We start from the raw sequence: 13690 nt of genomic DNA, 5'->3' as shown, positions 1-13690 counted from the left end.
GTCATTTAGCCTAGAAAGGATCCCAAGAACTGGAAGAAAGCAAATCCTGATCTTCAAGAAAGGAAAGGAGTTTCTGAGGAACTTACAGGTCTCACCTCAATTTCTGGGAACGCTGGTGCAGCAATGTTCCTTGAAACCCTTTCCAAACAATGAAGAACAGGATGGTGACTGGGAGCAGTCAGCATGGATTTATGAAGGGAAAGTCATGCCTGACCAATGTGATAGCCTTCTGTGATAAGATGACTGACCTGATGGATGAGGGGAGGGTAGTGGGTATTTTTTGTTTGAGTTATAGTAACGTATTTGACACTGTATCGTATAATATTCTCATGTGCAAACCTATGACATATGGTCTAGGGAAGTGAACAGTGAGGTGGACTGAAAACTGACAGAACTGTTGTGCTTATAGTGTTGTGGTCTGTGGCAAAAAGTACAGCTAGTCCATAGTGGTATACCCCAGGAGTCAATACTGGGTCCAGTACTGTTTAAAATCTTCAGTAATGACCTGAATGCTGGGACAGAAGTCCGCAGATGGTCTAAGACTGGGAGGAGTGGCTGATACACTGTGTGTTTGTGCTGCTGTTCTGAGGGACCTTGACAGAGAATCTAAAGAATTAGGCTAAGAGGAAAGGACAGGTCCATAACCTCTATTAAGCATTGATGAGCATATGTCAGAAATGTTCTGTGTAGTCCTGGGATCCCCCGTACAAGAGAGATGTGGACATACTGCATTGAGTCTAGTGAAGAGTCACAAAGGTGGTTAAGGACTTGGAGCATCTGTCTTACAAGAAGAGGTTGAGAGAACTCGGGTTGTATAGACTGAAGAAGAAAAGGCTCAAGGCTTGGGAGGAATCTTGTCATTGCATATAAATACCAGATAGGATGGTGTGAAAAATATGAAGCCAGATACTTCTCACTGGTGCCCATTGACAGGAGAAGAGGCAATAAACACAAACTGAAATACAAGAAATTCTGTTTAAACATAAGATGGCACAGTACAATAAAAATAATTAACTGTATCATAGAATCATAGAATCATAAAATATTCAGGGTTGGAAAGGACCTTAGGCTCATTTAGTCCCAACCCCCCTGCCACGTCAACTCACACTAAGCCATGTCACCCAAGGCTCTGTCCAACCTGGTCTTGAACACTGCCAGGGATGGAGCATTCACAACCTCCCTGGGCAACCCATTCCAGTGCCTCACAACCCTCACAGTAAAGAATTTCCTCCTTGTATCCAGTCTAAACTTCCCCTGTTTAAGTTTGAATCCGTTACCCTTTGTCTTATTACTACAGTCCCTAATGAAGAGTACCTCTTCAGCATCCTTATAGGCCCCCTTCAGATACTGGAAGGCTGCTCTGAGGTGTCCACACATCCTTCTCCAGGATGAACAGCCACAACTTTCTCAGCCTGTTTTCACAGGGGAGGTGCTCCAGTTCCCTGATCATCCTCGTGGCCCTCCTCTGGACTTGTTCCAACAGTTCCATGTCCTTTTCATTATGAGGACACCAGAACTGCATACAGTACTCCAAGTGAGGTCTTATGAGAGCAGAGTATAGGGGCAGGATCACCTCCTTTGACCTGCTGCTCACGCTCCTCTTGATGCAGCCCAGGAAACAGTTGACTTTCTGGACTGTGAGCACACACTGAAGCCAGCTTACCTTCAGTTTCTCATCAGCCAACACCCCCAAGTCCTTCTCTGCAGGGCTGCTCTGAATCTCTTTTCCGCCTAGCTGTACTGCGATTGCCCCGACCCAGGTATAGGACCTTGCACTTGACTTGGTTAAACTTCATAAGGTTGGCTTACTTGGAACGATTTGTTCAACATTTCCATATAATTGTGGAGTCATACTAGATCTAAAAAAATGATGGCAAAAGCAATTTTCATGATCTGTGTATTAAGATATTTAGAGTAATAAGCTATGGTAAGACATATTTCAAGACTTATGATTCTGAAGGAAACAAAGTGTTTATAATATAATGTAGAAATTTAGTTGTGTTGCATATTAAACCTTCAGGCAGGTCATGAGCAACATGATTTAATGAAAGGTATCCCTGCTTATGGCAGAGGAGTTGGAGCTGAATGATCTTTAAGGTCCCTTCCTACTCAAACCATGCTATAATTCTATGAAAATTATTTTTCTGTTATTTTTAATTCAAATTTTTTAAGTTCTTTGAATATATAATATTATATTAGAAATACATGGTAGGATACAAATTTACATGTTTGTTTTTTTTTTTCTTTCAGCCCCATGTGGTGGACATTTGACAGCATCAAGTGGTTTTATCTTACCACCAGGGTGGCCAGGATATTATAAGGACTCACTTAATTGTGAATGGGTGATTGAAGCAAGACCAGGACATTCCATTAAGATCACTTTTGACAGGTGAGAATATGCTAACACAGGGATATCAAGATTTTGTTTGTTCTGATGGTGTCACTATGAGTACTGACAATGAGATAAAAACGAGAAAGAAAAAGATCTCCAGACATCAGAATATTGTTAAAAGCAGAGTTTTAAACTTAATTTCAAAATATCTAACTGAAATTACTATTCCAATTAATTTGTAAAATTAAGTGTGGACCTAAATTAGAGCTACTAGAATGCACTGGGATTATGTCCCTAGGTAGCGCATAAACTTCTTTTGGAATAATAATCTTGTCAGAGAGAGTAATTTTCAGCCTAGTCTACCCCTTATGTGGAGTCATGAAGTAGTGAAAGTGCATTTACACACAAGGAATGTGAACTTCAGCTTGTTTAATCCTTTTGTAGATATTGTAACCTTGACTAGTACTTTTGTCTAGCCGTACAAGATTATATTTTTTTCAAAGAAAGTGCTTAAAAAAAGAAAATGAAATAAAAAAAAATCTTCACCCTTCAAGCATCTTTGTAAAAGAATTAAAAAATAACCATTTGTTTAGGTGTTTGATCTAGATACCAGTCTCACACTGAATACTCTATTTGAAAAAAATATGCAAAGAGCAGTACAAAAGACAGCACCTGGAGCTAGGCTGCAGTGACCTCTATTGTACAGGCAATATGAGAGGAGAGGCAATAACCTGTGCCTAGTCTCATCTTCACATGAAGTCAACAGTGATAAGCAAAATTTTCCAGTATCATTCACCCTTCTATTTCTAAGAGCAGAAATGTAAAGGTACGCAAGTTAATGGAGAGAAGGGCAGAAGAATGTAAAAGTGACTCAAGTGGTTCAAATCAAAAATCTGTCTATATCGATACTGTATTACTCACAGAGACAAAAATGCAGAATCCTAGGGAAGAGTGTGAGGATCAGATAAATCTATTTGATATTTACTTCTCTAGTTTGCAAATCAGGACATTCCTGAACTGAAAAGTGATATTTTTAACGTGCTCAGTCAGTTTTTGCATGTATCACTTCCATTGGTTGGTTTGTTTCCCTCTTGCACCCATATAACCATAACATTTACAACATTCTTCATTTTGGGGAGCTCACTGTCATATCTGTCTCAGACTGAAGTGCCACTGATAGGAGAGGTGGCATACATGAAGTGAGTCACCAGAACTAGATGACTAGTTTTGGTGGCTGGAGTCCTAGATGAGTACAAAGATGAGTTGACTGAACAATTGAATGTGGTATGTAACTGTAACTGTTCTTTTAACACTGTCTTGATACCTGTGCGCTTCAGGAAACATATATTTTAAGTCTTTTGTAGAGATCTAATGAAATGCATACTGGATGTATAGTACAAAAACTATAAGAAAGTGTAGCAGTAGTAGAAGCATGGATAAATATGATACACCAAAGAAGTGTTGGTATGGCTTTTGTAAAAGAAATCCTGTCTCAGAAACCTATTGAAATTCTTTGGTAGTGTTAGAAGGCATGGAAATGTGTTGAATATAGTTTACCTGGTTTTTGCACCTCACCCTGTAAAGGACTATTAAAAAGCTAGGCCTCTTTTTAATACAAGGAACGACATTGCATAATTAAAAATTAACAGATGATAAAAGTCTCACAGTGGAATTCTGGGTGTTCTACAGAGATCTGTTATGTTCAAAACTGTTCAGCATGTTCAGAAATTATCTTAAAAAGGAGAAAATTAGACTAATAATATTAAGTTATTCATGGTATTAAAAATACGATGACTGGAGAATTGCTGAAGTTTCTTACAAGATTGGATGTCTGGGCAACAAAATTGTGGGTAGATTAAGTAAATCCAATGTGAATCATATTAGAGAAAGAATTCACCATGGTATATAAATAAAATTATACATTTTGAAATATACACTGGTCACTGAGCTGCTGAAGTTCTGGTAGCATATTTATCAAGAAATGTGAATGAAAACTAACACATGCATTGAAGTTTTTGTAAATATGATTAGAGGCATGAAATGTAATGTAGGGGAGAACATGAAAAGAGTTTGTATATTTAGTTTACAGTATCCTTTTTCCAGGCCTGATTTGTTTTCTGAATGTAAATGCCTTAAGGTCAGGGATGAAGGGGAGAATTACTAATACCAGAGAAGAATGGGAACTGTTTAAATAGCTTTCATAAAGTTACTGTGTTACCTCTTGCAACAACAAAGGCTTGTTTGCTTTCATGGCATTCAGCAGGAAGTTCAAACTTTAAGTTGCTGGGTTGGTTTTTTTTGTGGTTTATTTGTTTTTTTCTTTTTCCCTCATTAAAGACTTAATATATTAATTCAAAGATTACATTTATTTGTCCAGGGATGTCTTCCCAAATACAGTGAAAGCAAAAAGCCATCTTGGTTGTAAGATGGAGAATTTTAATTTTATGAAAGGAAATGTGTTGAGTGAAGTTGCAGATATTTGGATGACTGACTATGGCCTTAACAGTATGACCGCTGTATTTCTGAGAAACTTAATGGGGAACAGGCTTCTATGGCATATGGTCTAGTTTAAGGACTAAATTTAGTGAATTTTAGACAGCTACACACAGATATTCCAGTAACAGAATTCTAGATCTTTATATACAAATTGAACTGCAGTGGAATTAAAGAACTTGGAGTCCCTGACTTTTGAATGGAGAATTCTGATTCACATATACAATTTTTAAACTACAGCAGACTATTATTAAAGAAAGGTTGGCTCTCTTCCTTAAATGTTTCAATTTCAAAACAATGTTACCATGCTAATTTTGGTGAAAGAGAGGCAACCTCTCTTTGCTTTCTTTGGAAGTTTATAGATCTTTTCTGGCAGGTTTAGAAAATTGTATAGTTTTACTACATTTCATGAAAATTGTTATACTTTGGGATGTTAATAATAGTATAATAATCTCCCTTTTGTTAAAATGAAGGCTTTGCTGCCCAGATGAAAATTGAATGGAAAGCCTTTTTACTACTTACAGGAAACTAATTCTGTTGTCAGATATAACGTAAGCAAATTACAAATCAGTAAGCAAAATGACTATCCAATAAATAACAAACCCAACTAATAGATTTTTGTCAATTAACTGTAATTTTTTTGACATGTATTTTGTCTAGTTTTAGGAAAATAGAACCCTTTTATACTTAGCTATCTGTCTTGCCATCAAATACAGCTGCAAGAATGAAACCTTGCATGAATTTGATATTCATAATGTAAATTATCTCACCCTTGAGCTAATGAAGCTTTAATGTTACTAGACAAATGTGACTTACCAGAGTACTTAGAAACTTTACAGAAAGAGCAGCAAATGACTGTGTAACCCTATGAATATTTTACATTGAAACTTTTCACATTTAAGATCATGACTAATGCCTGGAAAGGTAACAAAAAAGTAAAGTGTAATTTATTCAAGCCATAAAGAAAAGGACTGGAAGGGTAACTGCTGACTGGAAGATTTTTGGAACTTTGAATATTGATGAAAACTGATTGGATAGTCTGTAAAACAAACCTCCTTATTCAAAACCTACCTATTTACCAGGAACAGTGTAGCATAGTGTTGTAACATAGTCCTTCTAGAATTCTATGTGAACATTTGGAGAATGTCCTACTTAATTTTTAAATTAAAAGCCCCCAAAATAACTCTTACTTAATTATTTTCAGTAAAGATGCAGAATTTTCAATAGTAAATTTTCTTGATTTATTATTTCAGTGACAGTGCAAAGATTAACAAAAAAAAACAAACCCAACCAAACACCCAATACAAACACATTTCCCCAAACCTCAAAAATAGACAAGTGAACTACAAATGAATTTCTAAGTTTGATATGAGCAAGGACTTACTGAGAATTAAGGTTGTTTTAATGGGTAGAAATTCCACTAAGGGTTATTAAATTTTCTGTTCCATCGGGGGTTTGAAACCCACTGCTATCATACTGCCCTGCTAAGAAAATTGCAATTGCTGGCTGAGAGCACTTTATTCCTAATTAGTTTCCTTCACAAATGTAACTGTCAAAATAATTGAACTATTGAATTATTGATCTCAAGTCCATCCATTATGAGTACAAATAAAGTATTTAAACCAGCCTAGCAGTATCTGTCTGTTTTCCTCATTCTGCTACAGGGTGAATCAATGTATAATCTCTGAAAATGTGGAAACGTACTGAAATACTGGCAAGTAACTCAGTGATGCCTTCTGTGACTGTCTATTTTGGTAAATTAAACAGAACCAGAGAACCTTCCAAAACACAAGAACTCATGTATTTGTGCAGTTAAATTGTTGAAATAGTCTCTAACATACTCCTTGAGTTTGCCAATTAGCATTCTCCCTAATAATTATCAAGGACATACAGGAGTTAGTGTGGGAAAGCAACCATTCATAATAAGTAATTTGAATAATCTCTCCCTATTTGAGAGGCTAAAGGATGTATTTAATAGCATGGATGTAGGCCATTCCATGCTAGCTGGCTTCACTGCCAGAAACTGGTCCTGAAAATGCTGCGTCTGTTAGCAAGCCTGCAAGTCTTGTATTCCACTGTCAGAGTGGATAGATAGCAGTGGAAGCCATCATCTGGATTTCAGCCAACATATCCAAATAAAGTAGATACCTTGGTTTGAAGCACCATAAATCTAGAGAGTTTTCTGTCCGAATAGGAAGGAATGGTATTGAAGTGCCTTTCAGTTTCCAAGCAGTCATTAGCTCTGATAGTTCAGCAAACAAATACTTTCACTTGCTGAATGTGCGTTTGGTTTCAGGGACTCATGATTGAAGAACTATAGAGACTACTAAATAGCTAATAAATCTGAACTTGCTGTTACTGATACTGATGGGTCTATGAAGGTGATTTTACATGGCCAGTGCTAATTGGTCTGTAAAGTATAATGGCCTAGCAGGGGAAATTGTTCATGCTGCCATCATTGCCTAACAAAATGTAAAGCTTATTTACATTTTGAAGGAATGTCCCATATATTTTCCCTTTTCTGAATGTTTAATAATTTACAGTTTTCTTTAATTAGAAAAACACAGTTCCTTGTCTCCAGATCCACTAAGCATGTGTCCCATATTGGCAAGACAGCTTAAGGGCATTCACTTTGAAAAAAGTGTTGTATTATGCAGGGACATAGTTTGTTGCTCTCAGAAGCTGAAATAATAAGCCCCACAGGAGAAGATAAAATTTTAGAACATACACATTTCTGAAAGATTAACAACTTACAAAAATAAGAATATTGGGTTTGCAGGCAAATGTATTTAGACCATGATAGATATCTGTGTAATGGCACCTACTTTGTTGACAGGAAGATTGACATGTGCATGGTTTAGATGCTGCAGTTTGCAAAATTATCTGATGTAACCACAAATTGTCTTGAAAAATATCTGATATGAAAAAATGCCAATAAAAGTTTCAACTACAGAAAGAGCAGATTTGAGGTTTTTGATTTAAGAACAGCTAGTAGTGGATGACGGCATGCACAGATACCCTTTATGAACTGGAGAGATATGATGTGGTTTAGTGATTGACACAGACATTGACTCTGCTGTTGATTTTAAAATTATTAATTCTTGTAAATCAACTGTCTTGTTAGTCTCTTTTTCCATTCTTATCTATAATATCTGTTTTTTTGACATACTGAGATAAACTAAGATAACTAAACACTTATAGTTGTAACAGATTTCAAAATGAGGGCTTGATTTAAGTTTAATGGTTCCGTACTGCTAAACTTCGTAGGACAAAAATAATTATTTAAAAGTAGAGTAGCAGACTACAGTAGATAAAAACCTTTGGAAAAAAAAATAAACAGCTGAACGTGTAAAACAACTTTTGCCAAATTTCAAATATCAAATACTAAAATTACTGTGATTAAATACTTAAATACTATCAAAGAAGTTCCTAGGATTTCCAACTATTATTTAGCTTGAGGGCAAGAAAGTTCTTGGCTCTTCATAATTCAGTTTTCTTTGAGACAGTTGGCGTTTTTGTACCCAGATTCCCCACTAAATGTCTTTCTGAAGCCCAGTCATGTGATTGATCTGAAGTATATTACATCCCTTATGAGTTTTATACACCAAAGCAAAGAAAAAGCTGTAAAACCTTCCTTAGTTGTTATGCTCAATAATATACTGATAGATCTGTAGATACACAAATTTTTATACGGATGATATTCTTCATCGGTTACATATAGGTTGCATTCCTGACAGCTAAAGAAAATATTTATTTTCAGATTTCAAACTGAAGTAAATTATGATACTTTGGAAGTGAGAGATGGGCCAGGTAACTCGTCACCATTAATTGGAGAATACCATGGGACACAAGCACCCCAGTTCCTTATCAGTACTGGAAACTACATGTATCTGCTGTTCACTACGGACAACAGTCGTTCCAGCGTTGGTTTCCTAATTCACTATGAGAGTAAGTCTGATATTTTTCTAATAGATTTTTATTTCATTTTGAAAACAATATTCAATTTCAAACTGAGCAAACAAATGTCAATAAACTTAAATAATAACATCTATATAAGAATAAACTATGTTTACTGTATGTTGTATTGACAGGTAGTTCTTAAACAATTAATTTTATAATGTTTTTTCTTCAGGAGTTCTTTTTTTCTTTTAGAATACTTATGGACCTATGCATTTCACCAAATGGAAAGTTATTTCAGAAATGTGTCTTTATGGGCAAAGATATATTGTCCTTTTGGTACTTATTTGGTATTCATATCTGTCTGTCCACCTGTCCCTCCTCCTCCCCCCCCCCCCCCCCCCCCCCCCCCCCCCTTCACCTTTCTTTTTATCTGGTTTTAATACACATTTGCAGTACTGAGTGGAATTGGACCTTATCTGTAGATGACATGTAAGAAATGGTCTAAAGTCACACTGATCTTTATATGATAGTATAGCCATTCACTTAAGTACTGAATAAAGAGAGCTTATGTGTTTACTATGTTTGTGCTAAACAGATAACATTTGTTTTACTGAGTGGTCTTGTTTGGAAACTGATCTCACTGTAGTAAATTTGCTGTCATGTTGAATCTAGAATGAGCGCCCAAACTTGTATTTCTTAGCTACATCAAGAGTTGGAAATAATGCATAGCTTCTTTTAGCTTTGCCTCAGACATGGTAATAATGGCTGAACAGATAGTAACATGACAAACTGCAAGGCCACTAGATCATGTAAAAACAAGGAACAGTAGGTAGGTTTCTGCCTGAGTTACCTGCAGATGCTAATTTTCCCTGATTGTATTGAATCTAAATGTTGCTGTTGTGTTTTGTAAGACAGTCCTTAAATATTTATAATTTCATGTTTTATTTTAAGACCCCTGACAGGTAGATACCTTTCTTTTTTTTTTTTCTGTGAAAATTGAAACAGTGACAAAATATCTGTTCTGTGCATTCTGAAAGAGAAAGCTCTAATTATACAATTATTTAGAATATTTTTGTATAGTCACTTTTTAGCTTTGTTGAAAAATTTAATATCTCACACACATGACAGTAGTTGTTCAGTGCGATTTCTCTAAGTAGCCTGACAAAATGTCAGAATTAGATTTGATTCGTGAACTTTAAACCTTGAAATTGGGTTAGATCTTTAAGAAGAAAAGATGACTGAAGGCTAGTAAATGGTCTTTGCCTTCTTTTACATATAGTTCTTATGCATAGAATATATATATATAAAAGTTATTTTATATAAAAAGTGAATATATTTCAAATTTTGAAAGTCATAACAAAAGCTAATTTTTTTTTCTCTCAAGCTCTTTCTGAGCAGATTGACTCCCTGGCATCTTTCTTTTTCAGTACAAGTAACATTTGAAAGGGTGGCTGGTGGAATTTTTTTTTGTTAGAAATAGGTAAGAATATGAAGTGAATTGGTTTAAAAGTATGTAATTTTAAGTTCCCAGTTTAAGGAGTGAACTTGTTTATTTTTTGTGAATTATATTTCCCATTAAATAGCCAATCAGATTTCAATAGGTATCAACAAAAAGCTTAATATCCATTCTTAGTTACAGACAGTGACTGCTGTCTTTTTTATGCTTTTATGTTATTACAAATGACGGTTTGGCAGATTAAACATCTAAGTGTCAACATAGAAGTGTCAAGAGCCTGAAGCTTACATTCTGGGCAGGGGAGAGCTAATCAATGCAATCTGTAGAGTCCAGGGAGCAATTCAGTAAACTCTGATGTTTCAGTAAACTCTGATCCAGGGGCTGTATTTAATTGCCTGACCATGGAGAGTTGGAATTATTTTAGGTACTGTGACACCTAGGTACCATTTGTTGTAGCAGAGTTTTGGATCTTGCACAAGTCCTTTGCCATGTCTACCAGATACATGGAAACATCCTGCTTATGATAGGATGGCTCTAGAAACATACTGAGAGAAGAAAATACTTCTTATTGTAACTTTGCTGGGTTGCTTTTTGGTTGGGTTTTTTTTTTTTTTTCCTCTTTAGTTTGCCCTGATTGGGCTGGTCAGATCTCTTTCTCTCTTTTGACAATGAAAATAGTATGTATATGTAGGAGTATATATATATATATATATACATATATATACATGATCAACTATAAAAGTTGCTAACATTAAAGATATCACAACAGAACTTTCATTTGCTTCACATTTCTCACAGTTGTAAAAGAAAAGGCAGTGAATTGAAAATTGTAAGAAAAGCTTCTGAATATTTTCTTTGAAAATTCAAATAACTGTCTTATTTGGAAGTATCATACAAATCTTTCAATTATAATCATAACCTTGATAAATCACTGAACTGTGAAGCAGAAGCTTAGTATAAGGTGTACTGAGTTACTACTGAGATTGAAGTCATTTTCTATTAAGCTAAAATATGCCTGTAATACAGCTTTAATAAAAATGTAACCCTTTAAAAGGTACTTCAGATGTGAAGCTAATTGTAAATTCCCCACTTTAAATGTCTGTAATGCAGCTTTTTGATGATTTTAACATAGCTAATGCAAGACAGTGCAGGTTAACTCTAATGCATCTAAGGAAAAAAAAAAAAAAAAAACCAACAAAAAAACTGTCTATTCTTTAAGTAAAACTATTGATAAACCAATCAATTTTATCAAGAATAATTAATTTATAATTGTTTTTGACCAGCACGCCTTATGCCTCACATCTCCCTGATCTCCCAGCTTCCCTCCTTATGTGAAGTAGATTCTGTAATATTAGTATTTTTCTTAAGTGAAACCAGATAGACACACTTTTATCCACAGATTCCATTAATGTAAAGCCACCTTTTATTAAGGTATTTTTGAAATCTGTCATTCCTTAAGTAAGAAAGCATGATCATTTTCAAAGAAAATTGAGCTATTATTTCTTAAATCCAGATACTTTATTTAAAAGTCGATGTTGATTTATGAATTAACATTCCCTTCTGTACTAAAATTTATCTGAATAATGGAACAGAGATTATATTTCAGTCATGCATTGAGACAGGAATCATCCCATATTACCATGTACATCAGTATATATTTGATAAACATTAAAATTCTCTTAAAAAATGGTTAAAGTCAAGAATCCCCCATCTTTGTAAAAGCTTTCTGGTTTATATTGAAAAAATCTATTTTTTGATATTGAAAAATCTGTCAAAATTGTTGTTGTGATTTTCCTGAAGTGAAATGTTATAAGTATTTAAAAAAAAAATAAGGCTAATCCTTTATTCAATGTATAAAATCATGTATTTTGTTAGAATTTGTTTTGGAAAATAATCGTTTAGACCCACATATATGCAGTCTTCATGGACTTTAAAAAATGTTGAGAAAAATTTATTTTTATTTTATTTTTTTTAAGAAAGAAAAGATACTATCATTTTGTGTAGCTAGTTAAAAATCCCTTGTAATGCAAAACATAATCATGTGAATGTTCGATATATTCAAACATTACTATAGATAGCCATCAAAGAATAACACAGATCTCTTAGGATGAAATCAGAAAATCTAAAATGCATACTTAGGTACAGAAGGAGACAGACAGTAACAAAAATATCTGTAAATAAATTCAAAATAAGAGAAAACAATAAATATTATTGCTTAATAAAAATTAAGGTGAACATCAGCTGTCACAGGGAACACTAAATGTTCTGTTTCTGTTTTGCAAAATTCACAGAAAAGCTTTGTTTTGACCATATACAATTAAATTAATGTTTATAAGGTAATTATACAACATATGGAAAGAGTGACTGCACAATACTGAGATAACAAAATATATTTTTATTCGTCACGGACTGTTGAAATTCCCTGTACTATACTTAAAGGCTAAGCAGTAGCAGTCTCCATTCCATTGAAAATTAAAGCTGTAGGGAAGTTTCAAACAGTTTCAGAAGGGCACACACATTTCAAAGAGAGGACGGATGGAAAAAAAAAAAGTTAAAATAAGATGATGAGGACCAGAAGGATCAGGACATTAGTTTTATCTTCACTCTTTAAAGATACTAGTTTCAAGCTGATAAACAAGGTGATAAGGAACAAATGATTTGTGTTTGATAAGAACAGCTTACATCAAACCAACCTCATTTCTTTCTTGACATGTTAACTGCTTTTGCAGATTTAGGAATGGAAAGGGAAGGAAATGGCTTTGTATTGACATTTTAAAAGGTTTTAGAAGTCTTCAAGAGAAAATACAGAAATGTGGTCTAGGTGAAATTATTACAGGTGTAACAAGCACTTCAGCTAGCTCTGCAAAATGTTGCCCAGAGTGACTGTGAGATCTCCATTCTTGGCGATATTAAAAATGCAACCAGACATGGCTGCTCCTGGGCAACCAGCTCTAGGTGACCCTGCTTGAGCAGAAAGCTTAGACTAAATTACACTGAGGGGTTTCTTCCAGCCCTGTTACATGATTCTGTGATGCTGTGAACAGTTTTGGAAACTTCCGTGTAGAGAGCAGCCAGCAATTAGTAGTTCATTAACCCAAATTTGTAGGGATCCTACTGTGATCTGGGCTAGATCCAACACTAATTTATACTTTTCTTAATAATTCTGATAACACAAATTCTGAGAATGATTTCAGCCTGCGGTTATAGCAAACACTATGGCGAAGAGGGTTAGAATTTAAAACAAACTAACTGAAGAAAATGTTGTGAAATTGAAAAAAAGAAAATCAAATGCACAAATAGGGAAGGAGAAATGACATGCAAAAGTGCAAGATAAAAATACAGTAGAAAAGGATATGCTTTTTATACAGAACAGAAATAATCTAGAGAAAAACACAGTAGTAATGCAGAAAGTCAAATCTTCTGGCAATTGTAGTTAATCATCGATGCAAAACAAAAAAAAAATTACAGAAAAAAAGGAATTACAGATGTATTGGGGGAGGGGAGCATCA

General features: G+C 34.7%; 1 protein-coding gene across 1 annotated transcript in view; it reads left to right on the top strand.

Annotated features, from left to right (window-relative positions):
- The window catches only part of CSMD1 (CUB and Sushi multiple domains 1), a 1105213-nt gene that overhangs the window by 840379 nt on the left and 251144 nt on the right, over positions 1–13690 (top strand). The window contains exons 16-17 of the mRNA XM_013130058.2: positions 2251–2389; positions 8586–8773. Coding sequence (XP_012985512.2) covers positions 2251–2389; positions 8586–8773 — 327 coding nt within the window. The remainder of the gene's footprint in view (positions 1–2250; positions 2390–8585; positions 8774–13690) is intronic.

Source organism: Melopsittacus undulatus, chromosome 3 (assembly GCF_012275295.1).
Source record: "Melopsittacus undulatus isolate bMelUnd1 chromosome 3, bMelUnd1.mat.Z, whole genome shotgun sequence".
In the NCBI taxonomy this organism is placed as follows: Eukaryota; Metazoa; Chordata; class Aves; order Psittaciformes; family Psittaculidae; genus Melopsittacus; species Melopsittacus undulatus.
This window is presented reverse-complemented; position numbering and strand designations above follow the sequence as displayed.